This window comes from Typopeltis vanoorti, chromosome 16 (genome assembly GCF_054136105.1).
Source record: "Typopeltis vanoorti isolate ZY-2024b chromosome 16, IOZ_Tvanoo_1.0, whole genome shotgun sequence".
Taxonomy (NCBI): Eukaryota; Metazoa; Arthropoda; class Arachnida; order Uropygi; family Thelyphonidae; genus Typopeltis; species Typopeltis vanoorti.
In genome coordinates this window covers 108644428-108669605 of record NC_143564.1, presented here as the reverse complement: position 1 = coordinate 108669605, position 25178 = coordinate 108644428, and the positions used below count along the sequence as shown (strand labels likewise).

At 35.4% G+C, this 25178-nt stretch overlaps 1 protein-coding gene across 1 annotated transcript in view; it reads right to left on the bottom strand.

The window, feature by feature from the left end:
- LOC150098255 (tubulin-specific chaperone A-like) overlaps positions 1 to 23821 on the bottom strand; it is a 75856-nt gene extending 52035 nt beyond the window's left edge. Inside the window, exons 1-2 of the mRNA XM_090406691.1 lie at positions 23697 to 23821; positions 4125 to 4230 (exon numbers count right to left, since the gene is read on the bottom strand). Of these exons, the coding sequence (XP_090262817.1) occupies positions 4125 to 4230; positions 23697 to 23749 (159 nt within the window). The 5' untranslated portion in view covers positions 23750 to 23821. The remainder of the gene's footprint in view (positions 1 to 4124; positions 4231 to 23696) is intronic.
- Between the last annotated feature and the right edge of the window lie 1357 nt (positions 23822 to 25178).

Here is a 25178-nt window from a genome sequence, read left to right as displayed (position 1 = left end):
GAGGGTGTGAACAGAGGAGTGAGAGTAGGTTCTTTGCATGGAGAGGAGTTGGTGAGCAGAATGCATTGCCTGAGTGTGTTGTGAGCGTAGACACATTGAATCAGTTTAAAGTACAGTTGGATGAGCATTGTGTGCAAAAGCTCACAATGTGTACCTCCCACGATGAGTCTCTGACTCCATGGAAGTAAAATGTTAATAATAATAATCATTTCTTCTTCTTCTCTTCCGTCCAAGATGGGTTGAGTCTTCTCTTGAGCAGGATCTTCCAGTCATCTCTATTCCTTGCTGTTCGAAAAAGTTCCTTATATGTTCTGCATCCCGAGATGTTCTTTATTAATTTCAGCCAGGTAATTCTTGATCTTCCAGGTCTTCTTTTTTCAGTTGGAAAAGTATTGATTAGGACGTTAGGAAGTCTGTCTGCATCCATGCGTACAGTGTGTCCAAACCATCTCAGTTGTTGTTTTCTAATTTTTTCTATTATTGTCTTTTTAAACAATAGTTCTTGTCTGTGATGTTTGTTTTCTTTTCTATCCAACTTGTTCTATTTATTTTTCTTAAGCATTTCATTTCAAATGCCAGCAGTTTTTTCTCCTCTCTTTTTTTTAACTGTCCATGCTTCTGCTCCATAGATGACTGTTGGTATAATTATTGCTTCATATAATTTGATTTTGGCTTGTTTAGATATCTTGTTTGTTTTCCAGATTTTCTGTAATTTTCCCATGGTGGTCCATCCTATCGCTCTTCTGTGTTTGATTGTTTTGAGTTCATCTATTGTTTCTGTTAGTTTTGATCCAAGGTATACGAAGTTGTCTACTTGTTCTATTTGTTCTCTGTTTAGGGTGGCTGAGATGGTAGTTCTGTTCCTCCCTATTTTCATAACTTTTGTCTTTTGTATATTTATTGTCATGTCATATGTTTTACAGGTTTCGTTTAGCTTGTTGATCAGCTTTTGTAGTTCATTTGGGGTTCTTGCAAGAAGGACGAGATCATCTGCATATTTGATATTATTTATGTTTAAACCGTTGACATTGATTCCAGGCTCATTGTCTATTGCTTTCTTTACAACTTCTTCTAGATATATGTTGAATAGGCATGGGGATAATGGGCATCCTCGCATTACTCCTTTTTGGATCTCTATGAGTTCTGTTGTGAGTGTGTCCTTTTTAATTATTGCATTTGTCTGAGAGTAATATTTTATCAGAAACTGTATTATATATTTGTCAATTGCTTTTTCTAGTAGAATTTTAAGAAGGATTTCTCTGTTGATGTTATCGAAAGCTTGTTTAAAGTCTACAAAACAACAATATAGTTCTTTATGGTCTTCCCAGCTGAGCTCTGCTAGTTGGTGCAATGTGAAAATTTGGTCTATTGTTGAAAAGTTTCCTTGGAAACCAGCTTGTTCTATGCCTATCATTTCTTCGTAGGTGTTTTTTAATCTATTTTGTATAATTCTTATGAATATTTTATAGGTGTGAGGGAGTAAATTGATTGGTCTGTAATTTCTGCAGTCTCTTTTGTCTCCTTTCTTGTATATTGGGATGATCTTTCCAGTTCTCCAGTCATCTGGGATCTCTCCTATTTGTAGTATTTTATTGAATAGGGTTGTTAAATATTCTATTGATATGCTGCCTCCACATGACCACAGTTCAGTAGGGATAGTAATAATGCCTGGTGCTTTATTGTTTTTCATCTGTTTTATTGCATATCTAACTTCTTCTTGTAAAATTTTTGGGTGATCATTATTTTCTTCTATTGTTGGCATTGTAGTTTTGTTTCCTTGGTGGAAGATAGTCTTAAAATGGTTTGACCAGATTTTTCTTATATATTCAATATTCCCGGTTTCAGTCATCTTGTTGTTTATCATTGTTACTGCTTTTGCTGAGAATTCCTTTGTAATTTCTCTTACAGTATCATGGAAGACTTTTAGGTTGTTTTGTTGGTATGCTTCTTGGCATTTCTTAACTTTTTCTTCTAACCATTTTTCTTTGGCTTTTTTGCATAGGTTATCAACTTTATTTTTTAGTGCTCTGTATTTTTCTCTATTCTCTTCATTGTTTTGTTGGTTTACAAAATATTTTGTTGGTTTACAAGTATCTTGGCCTCTCTTTTTTCTTCTATGGTAGCTATGATTTCTTGTGTTATCCACTGTTTGTTTATTTTGGGTTTGGAACCTAGAGTGTCTTTTGCAATTGATAACACTGTTTCTTTTCCTTCTTCCCAGTATTTTCCGCTGTTCTGGAAGATGGAGGGTTTTAATTTCAAGCACATCTGTTCTAAAAATCGACTTCTGCTTGAGCTATCTTTTAGTTTTGATAGGTTGATGTTTTCTTCTTTTCTGATATTATTTTTCCTGTTGAATTTTATCTTCACTTTGGTAGTTAATATTTCGTGGTCAGTGTCAAAATCAAAACTTCTTAATGTTCGTAAATTATTTACTGATCTTTTCCATTGTTTGTTTATGATGATATAGTCTATGCAGTTCTTTATATTACCATCTGGGGATGTCCATGTATATTTATTATTAGGGCGTTGATAGAACAATGTGTTTGTAATCATTAGATTGTTTGCTTTACAGAAGTGGAGTAATTGTTCTCCTCTGTCGTTAAGCTCTCCGTATCCAAATTTCCCACATCTTTTTTGTCTGCTGTGAAACTGTCCTATTTTAGCATTAAAATCTCCCATCACTATCATGAGTTCTCTATTTTTGGGATTATCTATTTCCTGTTGTAGTTCTTCATAGAAATTTTCTATTTCTTCCTCTGAATGGTTACTGTCTGGTGCGTTTATTTGAATTATTTTAATTGTTTGACCTTTTTCGTTTGCTTGAAGTTTGGCTGTTATTATTCTAGGAGACACTGGGTTTATTTCAATTACTGAGTGTGTAAGTTTCTTTTCAATTAGTAATGCAACTCCTTCTCTGTGTATGTTATCTTTTCTTCCTGAGAAGTACAGTCTTCCTTCTGGTAAATCAATGAATCCATCTCCGCACCAATGTGTCTCTGATAAACCTAAAATACTCCATTTCAGTCTTTTTAAATTTTCCTGGACTAATTGCAATTTTCCAGGTCGGTATAGTGATCTTATGTTGAGGGTGGCTACATGTTTCACATCCTTGGCTGACCACATTGCTGATTTCTCACCTACTCTATGTGGTCTTTGAGTAGGCGCATCGGTTGTCCCGTACGCAGTAGCACTATCTCGGTTTGTAGATTTTCTCCTGCTCATGAAAGTTACTGGCATAATAATGTAGCCCACTTGCCATGCCTCTGCTACATCCTTTGGTCCACGGCTCTTTATTCTTTATTCAGAGCAACCCATTTGGGTTTCCCCCATCCGCCACCCGGGGGACACACCTGGTAGGAGTGTGGTCTCCCCCATGCAATAATCATTACATAACTAAAAACCGAATATGTAAGAACCGTTTTTTTTTCTTCTTTTTTTTTTTTTTTTTTTTTTTTTTTTTTTTTTTTTGTGTGTGAAACAGTTCCTACATATTCAGTTTTTAGTTATGTAATGATTCATATTTACTGCTTATATTATAGTTATTTTTGTTCATTCCATTCATTTTGGGAAGAAAAAAAAAAACACTCATCAAAATACTAATTCTACTCAAAGTAAACTGAAAGATCACATAACTTCAAACTGAGGAATCACAGAATTAAATCCTATTTTCCAGAACTTTCAAGCATATCTTTATTATTATTATTATATCACACCTCCATGAAGTCCAAAGACTCATCGAGGGAGGCCACCAACTCAACAACTCATTTCTCACTACTGCACCAACCTTCATCATTTAACACCAATGCCATCTACCGCCGACTACCACCACTAGTGCTTTCACAGACAATCACAAACATCCATGCCCAAGGTGGGATTCGAACCCGCAGCCTTTTGGCTGGAGAGCAGATATGCTAATCACTCGGCCATCCAGGTTGGCATCTTCTGATGTATATTAACAATAACCATAAGAAAAAATAAAATTTCAGGCACAAAAGTGTTTACACCTGTGGACATGTAATCCACATTAGTCTTTTCCATTATTACTGTGTGCTACAACTTTATAGAATACTATATAGAAGGGCATGCATTAAATAAAAAAATATTACAAGCTTTCAATATACCTGTTTCCTGAGATCATAACTATCTTTTTCTTCAGCTTTCATCTTCTCTATGTGTTCCTTTTGCTCAGAAACTTCTTTCTCATACATTGTTTTTTCTTTTGCTAATCTATAAAGGATTAAAAAGAAAAATTTGTTTAACTAGAACCAAATACTGAAAATTATGTGACATATTAACACTAATCTTCAATGTATTATGTATTTTTTTTATAATTTATTTTGACAAAAATTTTATCATCACAAGATCTCCACAGAATCGTGAGATAGGTGTCCTATAGACACCACCAAGTCTATCAGGTGACTTCACTGTGAGCACTCTCACCATGCATCTACCACTTTCCATGAAAAAAAAAAAAAAATTCCTTTCTTAGTATTTTACAACTACTTGTACTTTTCCTCCCACCTTCAAGTATCCATGTAGTAAATACTTCTCACAACTTAACATCTCATGGGAGGTCCACAATCTTAAACATCACAAAAAAAAAAAAAAAAAAAAAAAATTAAACCATGCCTTAAAACCCATCAGTTTCTACACCACACTCTCAGACAACACATTCCATTCATCAGCCACTCTCCATGCAAAGAACCTGCTCCTGGTTCCACTGCTCATACCCTTCTTATACAGCTTCCATCTCTGGAAGCTGTATAAGTTCATGAAAAATCTCCTTTGCATTAAGTAACAACCCCTCTTCAACTAATACTCATGTCTAATCATATCTCTTTTATTCATAAGACCCAGCAATTTGCACCCTGGGAATTTTTTTTTTAATTTTTTTTTATTTTATGTGATTCCCACCTACAAAAGGTTTTTGTAAACCTATAATAAACACAATCAGTACCACGAGTGAGCTCAGGATTTTTTTTTTCCAAATTTTATAATTGGGAAACTTTGAATCATCAGCAAATGGCTACACATCTCCAGTTAAGCCTGTCCCAATATCATTAACATACAAGTTAAACAATAATGGTCCCACAACCGATTCTTATGGCACACTGCTGCTAGTGACCTTCCTCTTTTAAGATACTATTCCTCCATACAAAACATACTGATAACTATCTGACAGCTATTTACCAGTCAAACTCACTAGTTTCATCCAATCATCATGTCTATTGTAATTTAGTTATCAGCTGGTGGTGTGGCAGACTACTAAAGGGCTTTGAAAAATCCAAGTGCATCACCATCTACACATCTTCATTGTCCTTGTTGCAATACATAAGCAGAATGCTTAAAAACAACCCCCCCCCCTTAAACTATTGCTGACCATCATAAAAAATACTACCACTATCAATTCTGAGTCATACACCTCCTAACCTCTCCAACACCTTAACCACAATATTGGACACACTAGGCTCAAGGAGCTTGAGTCTAGTGTGAGATTCACATTCGTGAGAATAAAATACCCGATAAACAGCTCATTAAAAACCTCAACTACATCTTCTACAGCAGTTATCAATCTACCATTTTTATCCACCAATATCTCATATAGGCATTCTTTCTTTTAACTGCCACATATTGAAAGATCTCGTTAGAACTTTTTTTTTTTTTTGGCTTGGTTAGCTAATATCTGCTTGTACTGCACTTTTGCTGTCCTAACAACCAAGTCATCCTCCTGGCCTACTCTTTATACTCCTCATGTAACCTTTCATCTTGTACTGGTTCCCTAAATGCATGCTTAATCTCTTCATTCATTCATTTTACTCCTACTTATTTAGCCTTTTGGCCTATGGTTATAACCAGGGCTGTGCCGTACGGTTGTGCAGATTATGTCCCGCACAAGGGCGCTTGGAGATGAGGGGTGCCATTTCATCACAGGAAATAATAAAAAAATATATGTATAAATTTTCTTATTCTTGAATTATATCGTACTATATAAATTACACAATTACAAATTAAAGTTAATGCAATAAAAATGAAATTTAAAATCAGTCAAATTATTATGAATTCTTAATAATCTAACAATATTTTTTAACTTAATACATCACCAGTTTTATTATACTGTAATTTGTTTGAAGTGAAACGTTATCAATATTACCGCAGATTTTATTTTACAGAGTAAGCATGGACTCAGCAAAAATTGTATAAATATTCTCAATTGTTTATTATATTTCTATTGGAAATTATTAGTTTAAGACAGACCATTAAATGCATTCTTACGTTGTGCTTTGCCCTTTATGGATGTGTGATTGTGACTGAAACAGCAGTGATTGTTCTGCAAATTTCGAAGGTAAGAAACTATTACATAATTGATTTTTTTTTTTGACAGTAAGCATTTAGTGAGACTACAATAAAAAGGGTGGTAAAATTTACTAGATAAAATAAATTTCGATTTTAATTGACCCTCTAGTTTTCACGAAAAACATTTATAACATTTTTTATAAAAATTAAATTGTAAATGACTGTTATTTTTGTTGTATAGTTGAATAATTTTCATTTTTTTTTTTTTTTTATAAATTTACCTATTATTTTCTTCGTAATCCTTTAACCGATTATCCCGTATATATACGGGTCACTGATGAGGGACCATAGCTAAAAATCCTGTATATATGCGAGGTAGATTATCGTTGTTCTTATCGGTGCGCCAGGTTGATGCAGCTCGACTTAAATTAATCAATATTGGTTATTTATGAGCTATAAAACTCTTTAGATCATCTAGGTTTGTTCATATATACTTCACAATTGGCCCTTTCTTGATACTTTTTTGGTGTATTTTACATCATTTCATTTTGTGCATTAGTGTTACTGTGCAGTTGCCTTTTGTTTTATAAAATATATTTATTATTGTTCAATAAATATTTTGTGAATTTTGATTTTTATTCACGTAAAGTAAGTACATCTATTATATTTTTGCTAAGTTTGAAAATCAGTTAAATTGTTTCATTTTAGTTATCTTATTTTGAAAACAAAAGATTTTTATGTTATGTTTCATAGACGTCTAGAAAATAAATAATTTTCAATAAGAGATTTATTTATATATTTCTTCTTGTTCTGGTCGGGATCCTTTTACTAATTTCTTTAATAAATAATTTTAATATTCTAGAAATTTCTTAATTATTAAACAATTACCAGAATATAAAAAATATTAAATAAATATCACTGAGAAATCACTCAGTGGCTATCTCTACATGTTAATTTTCAAAAAAATACTAAAACAAAATACAACAAAAAGACATTTGACAGGGTGCCACATGATAAGCTGATATTTAAGTTGCAGCACATGGGTCTGTATGTCAGATTAGTCAACTGGATTCAGGGTTGGCTGTCTGATAGATATCAGAGAGTTGTGTATGGTGGAACAGTTTCAAGGAGGCAGAGGGTTACAAGTGGGGTCCCACAGGACTCAGTACTAGGACCTATATTGTTTAATCTTTATATCAATGACATTGCCAGTGGATTGCAAGGGGATATTCAGTTGTTTGCAGATGATGCGAAGCTCGGAAGGATTATTAGTAATAGTGCAGATGTGGTAGCCCTGCAAGAGGATTTGAATAAGCTAGATAGATGGGCAAATGAATGCAGGTGTCAGTTTAATGCAGCAAAATGTAAAGTCTTGAGATTTGGGAAACATCGATGGGATGCTGCATACTCTATGGGAGGGGTTATACTGGAGGAAGTAGGGGAGACAAGAGATATGGGGTTGATGATTGATAGAAACCTGAAATTTAGGGGACATATTGCAAAGGTGGTGAAGGTAACACAGAGGATTGCTGCAATTATGAGAAGGACACTGACCTGCAGAGATAAAAGGGTTATCATTCCGTTGTATAAGTCTCTGATCAGACCACACTTAGACTATTGTTCTCAGATTTGGTCCTCAGGATTTGAAGGGAATAAATTAACTGTGGAAAGGATACAAAGACGGATGACAAAGATGGTTTCAGGACTGTACAATTTTGGTTATGAGGATCGGCTGAGGTGCTCATTAATTAAATTTGGTAGTTAATGATGCAGCTAAGATATCCTGTGTAACTGCAAATTTTTTTGGGGTAATACAGGAATTATATAATTATTTTTCAATATCTGTGAAGCGTTGGGCTATATTAAAAAACATATTCATGTTTTAAATTTAAAACCACTTTCTGTAATATCACGAAAAATAATATCAAGGAAATTTACCAGGCTTGTTTTGATATTACAGAAGATGAAACTAAAGATATCAATTCTAAAGTTCAGGCAGACAACATAATTTCAAAGATTTATTCATTTAAATTTGTTTACTCTGTTTATGTTTGGAATGAAATCTTAAGTCTCATAAATGTTGCAAGCAAAATAATGCAGAATCGGACATTTGATATAAGAAAAATTACAGAAAATCTTGATTATGTTCTACAAGAATTAAATACTCGCCGAACAGACCAATATTTTGAACAGACCATGGAAAGATTCATACTCTTAAAACAACATAGCGAGAACTTTAAAGTTATAAGAGACATTATCAAATTAAAAGATTGGAGCGATGAAGATTTAATGAAACATTGTAAAGATCTGCACTTAAAACTGAGCGACAATCAAGATACCGACAATCGCGATATTGATCGTATGACTTTATTTGAGGAATTAAAAACTTTGCAATGTTTTATTAAAAAAGAGTTGGCTCCTCAGGATGTTTTAAATTATATATACGAAAATAAATTTACCGACACATTTCCAAATACTGCAATTGAATGCATATTTATTTAACATTACCAACATCCATAGCTAAGTCTGCGCAGTTAGTCTAGTGGCTTTGCGCTTCACAACCATATGTCTGGGGAAGGAGTGTCCTAGGTTCGATTCCCATCGGAGATGTGAAGAGCTTAAGGATCTTCCTCAGCCATAGCCAAGTTAGCCGGTCTTGGGCGTGGACAGCAGGGTTTTTTCTGCCAGTTTATCTGGGATTTTTCATCCCGCAAGCAGGCAAACTGGCCCCGTGAACACACAGGGTGACCATCCTATCCTTGTACTACAGTTACAAAATCAAGCATGCTTGGAAGATTGTGGGCCTTCAAGGCCTGTTAAAGCCATTGGGATAGAATATCCGTAGCATCAGGGTAAAGAAGTTTTTCAAAAAATATTATTTTCAATTGATATAATTGATAAATCCGTTAGATGCTCTCCAGACATTGTTGATCGCAATTAAAAAATTATTTGTGATCAACAATGTCTGGAGAGCGTCTAACGGATTTATCAATTACATCAATTGAAAATAATATTATGGATTCATTAGACATTAAAAATATTAAAAATTTTGTGGTGGTTAAAGCAAGATGGATAAATATGTAAAATTAATCTACATTTATCCTAATTGTTATATAGTTAAAAGCATATCTCCAAATTATCTTTGTTATGTAATATTTCTTTTTATATGAAAATTGAAGTAATTATTGTTTATATATAAAAAAAAAAAAAAATCAGCTAACGCCTTTTTATTCCCGTATATACGGGAGTAGGCGAGGCCATTTAGCCCTAGCTAACTTTTGGAGACTGAGTGGGCAGTTCAATCTCCACTGGTACCCAATCAGAGACAGATGGCCCAAGGCTATCACTAATTAAGCGGTACGCAGTGAAGAGAGACGGCTCAAATGTGCCGCCATCTCGTGGTCTCTAACCCTAACACAATATATTTAATGTCTGAAATAATGTGGGTTCTACGGTCGATTTTCTTGAGTTTACAGGACGAAAAACCCGAGTTTCCGGGAGGAAAAACCTGCTTGCCCGTGCCAGAGATCGACTAACTCGGGAACCGGTCGAAAAAAGGCTTAGAAAAATTTCCTCTAGTCGCCGACTAGACTCGAAACCAAGACTTCCTTCGTGCGGCCTAGCGCGATGGTGTGCAAACGCCACATCCACTGAGCTACACAGGCTGCCTTGTTTATATATATATATATATATATATATATATATATATATATATATATATATATATATATATATATTCTGCTGTATTTACACACACACACACACACTGACAAAGAAATTAGCGCACCTGGAAGAAAACATGGTACAACGGTGAAACTAAGCAAACAGCTAGAGTGCGGGGTGGTGTGCAAATGATTCAAGTTTGGTGCCATTGCACATGCCCACACACACCCCGAGGTGGCGCTGCAAGCACGAATCAGCAGCCTTATAAAGCCAGTGTGTAGTTGATAAAGCAAAAAGCACCGGCCGATGCAACCTAGAGTACAGAGTGACAATAATGCTGGGTAGATGCCAGAGACATCGATTTAAGCAACTTAGGACTTTGACAAAGGCATGATCATTGGCCTGAAAACCTGAGGGTGGTCGGCATGCCATATAGGCATGCACATGAACCATTCTGAGCATACCGTCTGACAGTGTTGGGAGCTGTGGACACGTTCCGGCACTGCCGTGTGGCAGTGCCGGAACGTGTCCACAACAGACCGGTAGAGCGGTACCGGTCGGATCAGGAGGACCAACGCTAGAGAGGATTGACGGATCATGCGGCAAGCATGGAGGGATCCCACAGTGATCCGGTCCATTATACAGGAAGATGTAGGGGGCTCCTGTGTGTCCACAAACCATTTCCTAATGCCTCGCAGAGGCGAATTTACGATCCCAGCGCCCCTTACGTGTGCTCCCATTAACACCACCGACTCCGTTTGCAGTAGTGCCAGGCGAGAGCAACGCGGAACAGCACAGACTGGCAACATGTGGTCTTCAGTGATGAGTGCTACTTTGTCTTTGGGACAGATGATCATCATGCCTGGGTGTGGAGGACCCCTGGTCAAGGACACGATCCTCACCTCGCTATTGAGTGCCATACCTCCCACACTGCAGGCATTATGGTCTGGGGAGCCATAGCCTATGATAGCCGATCACCCCTCATAGTGGTACGTGGTGCATTGACAGGGAAGCGGCATGTGGATGACATCCTACAACCCCAAGTTCTCCTATTCCTGGTCGGGATACCAGGAGCGCTATACCAGCAGGATAATGCCCATCCGCACACGGCTTGGGTTTTCCAGGCCTGCCTATGTCGTGTACAGACACTTCCATGGCCTGCCTGCTCCCCGGACTTGTCCCCTATCGAGCATGTTTGGGAGCAGCTGAAATGCCTGCTCCCACCATGCCACAATATCCGGGATTTGGAGCACAGCGTCCAACACGTGTGGGCCAGTCTGCCACAGGACAACATCAGGCATCTATTCGCCACTATGCCAGACCATATTGCAGCATGTAACACCGCACAAGGCGGTGCAATGCGCTATTGATGATGACCGGATTGCGTACCACAGATCCCTTTGTAATTGTCCTTCAGCTCTGTTTTTGCCATCATGCGCATCATTCACCTGTATCATTGCACCAATAAAATTTCAGTTGAATCCTATGCTTCCTTCTTGGTGCGCTAATTTCTTTGTCCGCGTGTGTATTAACGAAATAAATATTTTTGAAAATTTTTATTATTAAAAATTCCTTATTAATGAATTTTAGTGATTACAATGTTCTACTATTGTTAAATAAAATTTATTTTTATATATGCGTATAAACTGTTTTGTACTTTTAACAAAGTAAAATTTTTCATGGAAACTTATTTTATGGGAGTGCTGAAAAAGTTCTGCACAAGGGCATCTCCTACCCACGGTGCGGCACTGATTATAACTATTACATGGGCATCTCCATTTGTCTATTAACTCTAATGTAATTAACAGACAACAAATAGGCTACACACACACAGAATTATGTAGGGATAAAAAAGTATTTAATATGAAAATATTTCAAAATGACTATTCAATCCCATTTTTAGAATGAATGATTCAGTAACAATTAGACCATAAATGCGATGAATGTGGTAAATACTTCTCAACAGCTTAAATGTCTCAATCATGCGTTAACCCTTAATCTGTTAAGCTACATGGCCATTAAACTTTTTTTTTAAAAAAACTTTTACATTGTTTTAAAAGAACTTTTTTTTTTTTTTACAAGCTTAAGACAAGCAGTGCAATACTGTTAGCTAAACAACACACAGCATTAAAATAACCAATCAGCATGGAGATAAAAGGTTCCAATATGGAAAATTTAAAACAATATGTAAATTATCAGCAGGGTTGATTATGAAGGCCTTTCCATGAAAAGTCACTCAGATTTGTAAGAATTCATAAGTAGAATTAATCACTTGTAAGAATTAATAAGTAGAATGTTTTTTTCATAGGATATTGTGGCAAGAAGATACTATGTTCTGCAAGAGTAGACTTCTCAGAATAATGAAAACAAATGTAGTTTATACATTCAGATCAGCAGATATCCACCATATATCCATTCATGAATTCTAACCAACTTTCCCAATAATTTAACCACCACTCCTAAGATAACAATTAGTCTATAATTTGAAACCTGTCTTAGAGCCTTTTCTGTAATGGAACTATTATGACCTCTTTCTGCTGCCTTGGGACCTTGCCAGTGCTCAGATAAACAGCCTGGTAAGGGGCACTGCCATTTCTCTTGCACTTTCTCAAAACATAGGTCAATATCTCATCTAATCACATGAAAATTTCCTAATATTCTATGAAGAACAAATTATAACAGAGGTAGATGAACCTCAAGTTCACCTACCTCTATTCTAATATCAATTCCTGTCATTGCATTATCTCCACCTAGTGATACAACTGATAAGGAATCACTCAGTAATTCAATTGTTAGTTTTGCTTTTCCACCAACTGTATTTATTCTGATTCTGCTTCCATAATCATTCTTACATACTTTACCATAACAAGAGAACTCTTGGAATTTCTTTTGCTTGACTGCCTAATTTCCTCTCATAATCTCATGCTTTGGCAGAGCTGACTGCTACTGAGTGCATCCCAAGCTGGCAAATGATCCCCAGTCCTGGCCAAATAAGGGAGTTAGCTAAGAAATAAACAGAGGCAACTCTGATGAATAATCAGTCATGAATGAACAGTTGTAGTCACAACTGAAACCTGTTTCAGTTGCGACTACAACTGAAACATAGCTGTTGTGTTATAGGTTTGCAAATTCTCACATATGGAGCTGATTAAAAAAAATCAACCAACTAAACTGAACATGAAGTCAACTATGCGAAATTCAGAAGAAATAAGTGAAACATACTAACAATGAGCTGGCCACTGTGATACACATTTCCAGGCATGAATAAAATGAAAGACTCATTCACTAACCTTGTTTCATATGTAATTTGTTATATTCACAGTTGCCATTTGACATAAATATATCTAAGATCTTGAGGAAGGTGTTCAGAAAAGCAGAATAAGTGGTAAAATATATGAAATTAATACATTTCTTTTATTATGGAAACCAGAAAACCTTGCAGCTGAAAATACACTTTTTTTTTTTTATTGTGGTATAGTATAGTAATTTGCATATATTTCCAATATTATTATTATGTGATCCCTCCAGGCAGTCCAAAGACTCATCGAGGAAGAGTGTGCCAACAGCATCGAACGATTTCCCCTTCCAACTACTAACTGCACTCAAACTTGCTTAACTTTCTTCATGAGCCATTAGTAGCAGAGGCTCTACCAATTGACCAACATTGATAAATATTGATTACTGATGATAAATATTGATTACTGATATTGATGAATCACAGTTTATTGCAATATGTTAATTATTTGTTCCAGTAGTATGCAAGTGTCCTTAAAAATTACATCAATGCAAACAACGAAACCCAATGTATAATTATCTTTATTAAATTATTTTTATTATTCTCTACATGCCTGTAAATTGCCCATAATATTTATAATACACATACTAATCAAGAATTTAAATGCATCACAAGACAATACACTAATCTTTCTATCTGAATATTTAACACACCTTTCAATCAGAATCTTTTAAACCAAGCAAGAAAAGAAATAACAGAAAAAAAGTATCAATTTTTATGGATCAAAGACGGCAAAATATTCTTGAGAAAGTCAGAGAGACAAATAAAAAGCTTGGAAGATATAGACAGGTTGCCAGAGTGAAACAAAAGACTCCAATTTAGTTCAATAAGAAGATCTCAACACAACAAAAATGAATGTGTATCATCAGATAGATGTAATTACACCAGAATACATCAGTAATTGTACTATCGAATTGCTTGATGCATGGAAACAACACACAGTACAAGTGAGAGGTCTCTCAATCTTGCATATTAACATCAGAAGCATCCGTAAACATTGGTTATTGTTACAGGCTTATCTAAGGAATTACACTGATATTATTGATATATTGTTTCTTACAGAAGTATCCATAACTAATGACGAAGCGAATGCTTTCCAAATTCCAGGCTTCCAACAACATAGATCATGCCGCCAAACAAAAAGAGGGGGTGGAATATTAATATTTATCAAACAAAAATTAATAGCAAAAGAAACAGCCTATCAGTTTGAGCATGCTGAAATCCTCTGCCTTGAAATTAATAAATAATACCACCAATAGACAGCATCCCATAATACTAAATGCTATTTACAGGCCACCAAACCTAAACATGATAAAATTCTTGCACGAACTCAATTGCTAGCTTTCAAGCCAAGAAATATGCTCAACTGAATACCTAATGATAATTGGCGACATAAACATAAATATTGCAAACAAAAACCAGAACAACACTGTACAATACCTAGACACGCTATCCATGTATAATCTAACACCAACAATAACATCATGAATAACATCATGTACTAGAGAAGAAATATTAGGAAATACTATCACTGCCTCCTGTCTAGATCATATAAATGTCCGAGCACCACCAAACAGTTACACTGCATCGGTCATAAAGTGCAAAGTAGCAGAAACCTGCACACCAAGACAATATCCATGCAATGTCCCACAGAAGAAAAGCAACAGAAAACAATAATAGACGAAGAAATAGTCAACCACAAAATAAGAAAAACAGACTGGGAACACCTGGCATCAGATTCAGCAGATATCTTATACAACAACATTAAACTCACACTGGAGGAAATATATAAGAAAGCTACAAAGAAAGTTAGAATTCATTCAAAAACAACACAAAATCCTTGGATAACACAAAACTTAATCCTAGAAATACATAGAAAGGACGCTTTATGGAAAGAATTAAAGCGATATCCAAATAACACAGCTTTAAAAACTGAATATAAGATAACAAGGAATCGCCTTACAACACAAATCAGAAATGCCAAAAGAAGCTACTACAGAGACAAACTAACCTCTGCACAAAACAACATGAAACAAACCTGGCATCTGATCAATGAGATGCTAGATTTTGTTCCCAACACCACCGCCTCTGAAACCATAAAACACAGCTTCATGAAAGATGCAAAACCTATCCAACAACTAGCAAATGACTTTAACCAATACTTTGCAGACTCCATCCAAGAACTGCACAGAAATATTCCCTCAATCACAAAATGTGATCCTCCACTTGGACCACAATCAAACCAGACATTATGGTTTCCAACCATAAAAGAAGCAGAACTCTCTGCAATACATCAAATCAAACCAAACAAAGGCCCAGGAATTGATGGTATCAGACCTAAAGATATATCCTATCCTACTAAAATTAATAAATCAAATATTTAAAACAGGACAAATACCAAGTATGCTAAAGACCGCCATAATCACACCCGTATACAAACATGGAAAAAGAAATTTAATCAGCAATTACAGACCCATAGCAACATTACCAATTATCAATCAAATTATGGAGCTGATCATGCTGAAGAAACTCACAGCATACACTGAGATCTTTCATATTATCCCCAAAACACAATATGGTTCTCAGAAAAATAAGGGAACAACATCTCTCTTGGAAGACTTGACAGACGTAATTAATACCGCCTTAGACAAAAACAAAATTGCCGTGGTAGTCTTTATCGATCTAACTAAAGCATTCGATACACTTACACATCAAACCTTGTTAGAAAAGCTGAGGCATGTTAAAATAGATGGCCCTCTTCACAGGTGGTTTACAGACTACCTTCAAAATAGAAAGCATATCACACATATCGGGTCAAACCGAAGCAGAGAGCTATCAGTAACCTGCGGAGTACCACAGGGAGCTGTACTCTCCCCAACTCTATTCAACATTTACACGCACGATATTAATCAGCTACCACTCAAAGGTAAGATATTCCAATACGCAGATGATATAGCAATAATATCCATCCATAATAACGCAAGCATAGCCCAAACAAATATGCAACATGACATAAATCTGATCATAGACTGGCTCATGAAAAACTCCATACACCTAAACTCAGAAAAGACAAAATTAATGATATTCAGAAATCCACTGACTCGACCAGTTGATAACAAATATATAACCATCCAACATCCACTTTCCAACATAAAAAACACACAGAACAGCAAAACCACTATAATCACTCAGGTTGAAACAATACGATACCTTGGAATTTACTTCGATGCAGATATGAACTGAAATAGCCACATAAACCATCTACACAACAAACTCCGAACAATAAGTGGCAAACTCTACAGGTTAAAAGACATAGTTCCCATACGCCTAAAAACACAAAGCACTATCCCAAAATATACTAAGATACGCTATGACAATGTATGCTTTCTGTGCACCCTACAAATTAAATAGATTAATGTCGCTACAGTAGAAAATGATAAAACTGATCTTTTGGGAACAAAGAGAAAATAACGACCTTATATACATTGCAATGTCAGAACACAAAATACTGACAGCAAAACATTTATGTCACTATGCAGCTTTGCTAAAACATTATTTCGATGCCAACTACAGGACAGTCAGAAATACATACCATATAGACCTCAGACTACTAATTATATCACATATAAATACAATAATCACTACGGAAAGGCCACGCGAAACTTCTACATCAAAGACATGATAAACAAATTACCTTTTGAATACAGAAACCTTACAAACTACAATAGCCTGAAAAGAGCTCTAAGGACATACTATGAACAAGAAATACGCACCCAAAATACCATACAAACTTAATGAAACACAATATATTCGTTCAGGCTTCCAGTTCAGCTCCATGTTATTGTGCGTGTGAGTGCGCACACACGAATTTATCAATCATAGATTTCGTAGCTTCCCAACACGGGAAAAAAAAAAATCAGATAAGCTTACATATAAGCTTTGAGGATGAAAGCAGAGAAATTAGTTCTCATCCAAGATGTATCATATGTAACCAAGTGCATGTAATGTACGTATTACATGTAAACCAAAGTAAGTAATGTATGTATTATATGTAAACAAATGTATGTAATGTAAGTATCATATGTAAATAAATGTAAGTAATGTATCATATGTAAACAAATGTAAGTAATGTATCATATGAAATCAAATGTATGTAATGTATGTAATAACCGTAACAAAAGTATGCAATATAGAGTGATTATATCCATTGATATTGTATATATAGAGTGTAAAATTGCAAAAAAACATCTGTAATAATTATCATTATGAATATTATAATAATATATGTTGTAAACAGTTATTGTTATTATTATTTTAAAAAAAAACTTTATGTACGAGAAAGTATTTGTTATGCACAATTGTCTTCATATCTTCTTCTTCTGCAGCTTCTCCCACTTAAGTGGGGTCACTGTTGATAATGTGTCTCCTCCACACCTTCCTGTCTTGGGCATTCACCACATCAGTTCTTCATCCTCAAGTCCTCTTCTACTATCTCCCTCCATCTCTTCTTTGGCCACCCATGCTTCCACCTTCCTTGCAGATCCATCTGCATGACCCTTCTTCCCACATATTCTTCCTCCCTCCTCATCACATGACCAAACTATCTCAACCTTGCCTCCTGTATTTTCGCTCCTAAGTTCGTAACTTTCACTGTTCCCCTCACATAGTCATTTCTCAAACGATCCTTTCTGGTCACACCGCACATTCGCCTAAGCATTCTCATCTCTGCTACTTCCATCCTACTGATGTTATTTTTCCTCAGGGGCCCCAGTTTCTATAGAATATGTCATAGCTGGCGTCACTACTGTCCTATAGATTTTCCCTTTCAGATTGATCGGCACCCTCTTATCACATAACACTCCAGCCATCTCCCTCCAGTTCCTCCAACCCGCTTGTATCCTGCATCCCACTTCCTTCTCAGCCCCTCCATCTTCTTCCACTGTTGAACCTAAGTATCTAAAGTCTCTCACCTTCCTGATGACATTTCCTTCCAATTCCAGATCTGTCTCCTGTCTGCCGCCCACTGTGCAACACATATACTGTGTCTTACTTCTGCTCAGTCTCATACCTCTCTCTTCCAGTACTTTTCTCCATCTTTCCAGTTTAGTTCCCGCTTCTTCTCTTGAATTTGCACACAGCAAGATGTCACCTGCATACAACATTGGACAATGTTGTATCGGATGTAAAGATGTAAAGGCGCATCTTCTCTCACCTCCTCCGTCACCACCTGCATCACAACATTAAACAGAAACAGACTTAATGCTGACCCTTGTTGCAAGCCAACTGTTACTTGAAAACTTTCTGTCTGTCCCAGACATGTCTGAACACTTGTCTTCACATTTCTGTACATTTCCCGCAACAACCTGACATATTTCTCCGGAACCATCTTCTCCCTCAGACACCTCCAGACTTCTTGTCTTGGCACTCTATACTATGATTTCTCCAGATCAATAAATGCCAGATGTAGCTCTCTTTGTTTCTCTCGATACTTTTCCATCATCTGCCGTAACCCAAAGATAGCATCTGTTGTTGATCTACCAGGCATGAAGCCAAATTGTTCCTTTGCAATCTCCACCTCCTTCCTCAATCTACCATCAAGAAACAAATATGAAATTGATGACTTTTTGTCATCAATTTCATATTTGCATTCATCGATTCCTCGTTCAGGTCACACTTCGCACACACCTTCCTTCCATCCTCACCAAATATCCACAAATCATTTATGTAATCAAAAGAATACATATAACAAACCTCACACTTAACGAAATGACTGAAATCTATATAAAGGCATGGAATGACAATGCTGCCCCCATTTTTTGCACGTTACTAAGTCTTTTACCGACAATTCTCCATGTAAAAAATCCTCCTCACACCCTTCTTCACCACACTTTTACATAACTTCCAGGAATGATTTCTGGTTCTTCCCTTCTCACTTCTACTCTCTTTTTATAATCCCCTTTGGATTAATCTGATAATCTAACTTAAACGTCTCTATCATATCACCTCTTTTCCTCCTATCCACCAAACTCTGCAATCCACATCTCTTCAATCTCAATAGCCAGCATTCCAAACTTCTGATATTGTCTTAGTCACTTGTCATTACCAATATGGTGTTCAGGCATCTCAGTAACTTATTAATAAGTCACATGGTTCAAGACACAAAAGTATACAGGGGATAGGAAATAGAAATTGATTACCATTCAGTTTTCAGGATGAATATTATATTGAAAAGAAAAGTGTGCAAGAAAGGTGAACACCTTTCAGAGGTTAATTGTAGACTCAACAAATACACAAATCTTAAAAAAGAATATTAAAGAGAGTGAAAACGAGAATCAAACCTCAGAGATTCAGTAGCAAACCCTGAAGAAAAAAGTGATTCAGCCTGAGAGATATGTAGTGAGGTTGTCTGCAAGGATAAACATATCAGAACTCCATGGTAGATTTAGGAAGTTAAAGAGGTGGTCAAGGAAAAAAAAAGCATATTTCTGAGAGAATAGAGAAAAAAAAGCATATTTCTGAGAGAATAGAGAAAAAAAAGCATATTTCTAAGAGAATAGAGGGGAAAAAATGTAAGAAAGCAAAGTACTGTGTAACAGTAGCTAAATAAAAGTCATGGAAAGACTGGGAAGAAGAGAGGATAAATATCAGGAAAGTGGCAAAATGTTTTGAAGGCTATTTAAAAAACACAGAAATGGAGGAAAGACTCCTGTTAAATGAATCAGAAATGATAAATGTGACATGAAAACTGAAGAAAAATATTCTAGATGTCTGCCATAATTACTTTGAAAGACTGCTAAATGAAACAAGCAGGAACAACACATGGTACAAAACATTCAAGAGGAATGCAATCAGGAGTACATATCAGTACTTGAGGTAGAAAAAGAAAGTGAAGTGAAATATGCAGAGGTAGCTGGAGTGGATAATACCTAACAGAAATTGATCAAATATGGAGATATAAAAGTTTTAGTAGCAACAAAGTATAACTCAAAAGCCCTGGCAAGAGGGCCAAATTCCAGATGACTGACACAGAAATTGCATAGTACCCATTTATACAGAAAGAAACAAAGCAATGTGAGAATTACAGAAGAATTTCTCTACTGAGTCTTCCAAGTAAGATTTAAGCAAGCATATGTGAGAAAAGGCTGAGAAAAGACTAAGAAAAATTGTGGAAAGGCAACTTGAAGAGCATGATGGGTTCAAGCAAAAAGAGGCTGTTGGGATCAAATTTTTTACTTTAAAATAAATATTTGCAAAATCATGGAAATATAACAAGGATTTGCATTTTGTAGAAGTTTTGTAGATCTGGCAAGGAATGGAACAAGATCCTAAGAGAAAAGCACTCAAAATCCTACAATTATATGGTGTAAATGAGACATTATATCAAACAAAGCAATAAAGAACCTATATGTGAGTTGTAAGTCAGCAGTTAGATTTGAAAGTAGTACAGGAAGATGGTTTGATTAGGTGCAAGACAATGGTAATCATTATTTTCATTGTTATTCATCATTCATAATGAAGATATTCAACTCAGCTCAGCTCTTTACTTCATGCAATGTTATAGTGTTAAATACAGTAAAAGTCTGCAGGATTCCGAAACTAAATAACTATAAGAAATTTGATACAGAAGTGAGAAATAAGACAAGACCACGAAAACAATTGTATCCTGAATAAAGAATCTATTTGGGCATTTTTTTCTTTTTTTGGTCTTTTTTTTTTTTTTTTTTTTTAAAGCAAAGATGGCAATTAAATATGATGGAAGTAGACAATAGACTTATGGTACTAAGTCAACTGATTACATTTATATGAAATAATTAGTCAAAACACTAAATTAACTGTATACAAGACAGTCTTCAAATCATTTTTAACTTATGGATCTGAGAGCCCAGTGAACATAGTAGTATCTGAGAGCTGGATTAGAAATAAAACACTTGATCAAAGACTGGAGACCTTAAATATGAGAGTTCTGAGAAAGATCAGGAGAGTAAAGAGATGGCATCAGTGGTGGTATTATATTAAAAATGAGGTGAGGAAATTTAAAAAAAAACTTGACATTGTTAGCATTTGGGAATGTGCTAGCAGACCTAACCTCAGGTGATATGTCACTTAAACATAAGAGGAGAGGAAAGGTTAGTAAAATAAGTATGCATTATAATAAATTTAGTTTAATCCTTTATCCAAGTGCAAGCAAACAAAATAAAGGTCGACACCCAGACTGGTTTCAACCTTTATTGAGGTCTCGTCAGTGGGAGTCAGACTGAGAGGTGGTGACGCAAAGGTGGAAGCAATGGAGAGGAGAAGTCATCTTTACCTATACGAGTTGCCAAAAGGTGTACCACCTTATTATTAAATAGCTCTGGATTTAGAGAAAGGTGTTGGAAGTTTTTTCCCACTTGATTAGACTATAATAAATTTAGTTTAATCCTTTATCCAAGTGTAAGCAAACAAAGCTTGTGTTTGAAGTATCTTCAGGAATGAGGCAACTCGTGGTAAAAGTGGACTAAACTCTCATCACTCATTCACTTGGTTAGACTATAGTCTAATCAAGCAAAAAAAATTTCCAACATTTTTCTCTAAATCCAGAGTAATTTAATAATAAGGTGAGACACCTTTTGGCAACTCGTATAGGTAATTATGACTTCTCCATTGCTTCCGCTTTGGTATCACCACCTCTGGGTCTGGCCCCCACTGATGAGACCTCAATAAAGGTCGAAACCGGTCTGGGTAGTGGTCTTTCCGTTAATGCATAGCATTATACATGTCTGCAAGGAGATGTACTTTGCATCATGGGAGATACTAAGGAAAGGAGCGATGAGAGCTTGGTCCACCTTTACCACGAGTTGCCTCAGTCCTGAAGATACTTAAGGCACAAACTTTGTTTGCTTACACTTGGATAAAGGATTAAACTAAATTTATTATAGTATAACCAAGTGAAAAAAACTTCCAACAAATAAGTGTGCATTGTCAGAATTGCAATATAAAGCTCTTGAAAGAGCAAGATCTAAACAATCTGTCAGAGTAAGAATTCCCTTAGAAGACCAAAATATAATATCTGGCAATAATGGAATCTTAACAGATTAATTTGTAGGAAAACTGTCAATAAGTTTGCAATGATGTAAACTTTTCATGTAGTACCAGGAATTTGATGATGAAATTATACGTTTGCTTTGTTGATATCCAATACTTATGTTTCATTATGGAAATACTTGTTTTTCTTGACTTGTCAGCACTTACTATCATTGATGCTGATAACACTGGTGGTTTTCCTTCAGTTGTTCATTTTTGCATTGTTCTGTTTATTTGCAATTCCTGTTGTTGTCAACATTGCTAGTATCACTTCACCTGGAGGTTTTCATTCTGTCTTTATATTTTAACTGTCTCAATACAAAACAAATATCTTGAGGTGTTTGCTACACTAGGTGCAGTTCCATCATTTCCTAAATGGATAACTGGTCCTCTGTGGGTGCATGCTTTGTGTTATGTTTATCATCCTCTATTTTGTTAATTTCATCATTTTTTTTTATTATTGTTTTGTGTTTTTTATTGTATGTTGTGTGTTATTAATTTTTTTTTTTATTTGTGCAGTATCATGTGATTTGCATCTCATGACATCAATCATGTAACATAACATGCTTTCAATTTCTTGGTTATCAGAGAGCTGTGGTCATATTTGTGTCCATAAAGGAAACGGAACTATCCTGATGAATCCACTGCCACATGGTGTTCTTCCATTCCTCTTCCAAGAAAATAAAAGAAAGTTTGAACCTGCTGTATATCATCTCATGCTTAAGTTTCATATCAACCAAAAACATTTTTATGGATTTATTTCCTTGGCATCAAATGTATAATATCCTTACAGATACCAAATTTTATTCAACTCCAAAGAGGAGTTATTATTTGTATCAGTTCGAAACGTTACGTTTTGTTAAAATTCTCAGCTACGTGTGCTTTAAATGAACTCAAAATCAAGACGAATCCACAAATTTTATCGAAAATGTCAAAAAACAAAATTTCATTAATTTCCGATCTGGCAGAGCGTTGTTATTACGTCATTTCTAATAGTTTTAACCATTAAAAATGGTCCAAATGCAAATCAAAATTGAAAAGTAAAAATATCTGAACACCCAAAGGGTCTTCAGATATTTAATAGTTCTAACCATCTTAGTACTTCCGAAGCAAATGTAAGGTTTAATAATTGTAGCACGTTTTTAATAATATGTAAATAATGAAATATCGAGGCTGGCCTGTCACACACCACTTGAATTTTAACTTTTTTTTTTTAGCGAACGCATTCTTTATATGGGCTTAAAATTTGGGTGTAACAAACTTTTTGTTAAATTATAGTCTACTTTTGAATACATAGTACGATGGGGGGGGGGTAAAATCGTATTTATAAAGGAATAAAATTTAAAATCGAACAAATCATCTAATTCAACTTCCTTACCTTTTAACCACTCCAGACTTAATTTTAATCTGCTTAAGTCTAGGATCAGCCATAACAAGGAAAATACGAAAACAAGTGGTCGATGTGAAATTTTTAACTTTCAAAAATGTCAACAAACCAGCTGTTGAAAATATACAACGCCATCTAAGAACAAAATAATGAAAAACTTAACTTTATATTCACATATACAGCAGAGCCAGATTGCATAATAGAAACTCACAAGAATTTACAGCAACGATAACAAAAAAAAAAAAAAAAAAATCAGCAAACTGCGGGCAGTAATTTAATCGGTAAGTAATAATGCAAATATAATATACCCTAAACCCATCCTAAACATGAGCACCTACATGGAGTCTGCAAACACATCGTTTAAGGTCCATTATTTGAGCAATACCTGTTTTGTTTTGCTTCGAACTTATTCACAGACAGGGCACTCACAACTGACTCTAGCAATGATTTCCACTCATTCACCACTCTCCAATCAAAAAATCCAGTCCGAATACCCTTGCTAACTAAATTCTTTCTTAATTTCTAGGAATAACCTCCTAGTTCTCCCCCACTCTAGTCACGTGCTGAAAAATATGATCTGTACCTATCATATGAAACTCACTATCCTACTTATATGTCTCTATCATGCCAGCCACCACAACGCACAAATCTTTAATATTTCATCATATGGAGCATTCCACAAGATCTTCCACTATTTTGGTGGAAGGTCTGTGGAATGGATGAATTACATCTTGCCGCTGGATTACTGTCACCTTTTCCACATTTCCAAGAAACCCAAGTGACCAGATCTATGAATAATAGTCCAATGGGGCCGTATTAGACCTTATATAAAAGTATAAAAACCTCTTTGTCTCTGCTTGTTAGTGTCCTATTCAATAACCAGGTGAATAGGACACTAACATGAAATGTTATGAGCTATTTCAGCCACTTTTGCAACACAACATCTGAATTTCAACTCAGAGTCCACTAACAGCCCTAAATCCATAGCCAACTTCCAACAGTGTAGTCTACAGCTGGTAATTTTTCACCCAAAAATGAAAATCTCACATTTTGCTATGTTAAACTACAGCCATTCTTATTCTTTGCATAGTATCAGTCTGCAGATTTTTCAACTATCCTTATTAATTATTTCACTAGACAGTTTTTATCAGAAAACAATTGATTATTTTCTCTGAGATAATTTCCTATGTAATTAATATACAACTTTAATAGCAGTGGTCCAAGTAAAGAGTTGCAGGGCACACCATTAGATATATTCCTTGTTTTTCACTTTTCTCCTTCATAAAATACTCTCTGACGACCATCCTTTAGCTATCTCTTATCCGTGTCACTGGTTTCCTAAGCGGTTAGGAGGTTCACGCAAGGCCTCACACTTCAGATGAATATTACTGCAATAATGTGAGGGACAATAAAAGTAAAGAAACAAACGTTATTATTCTTTTGTATATAATGTTTTTCGGAGGATTCAGTTAT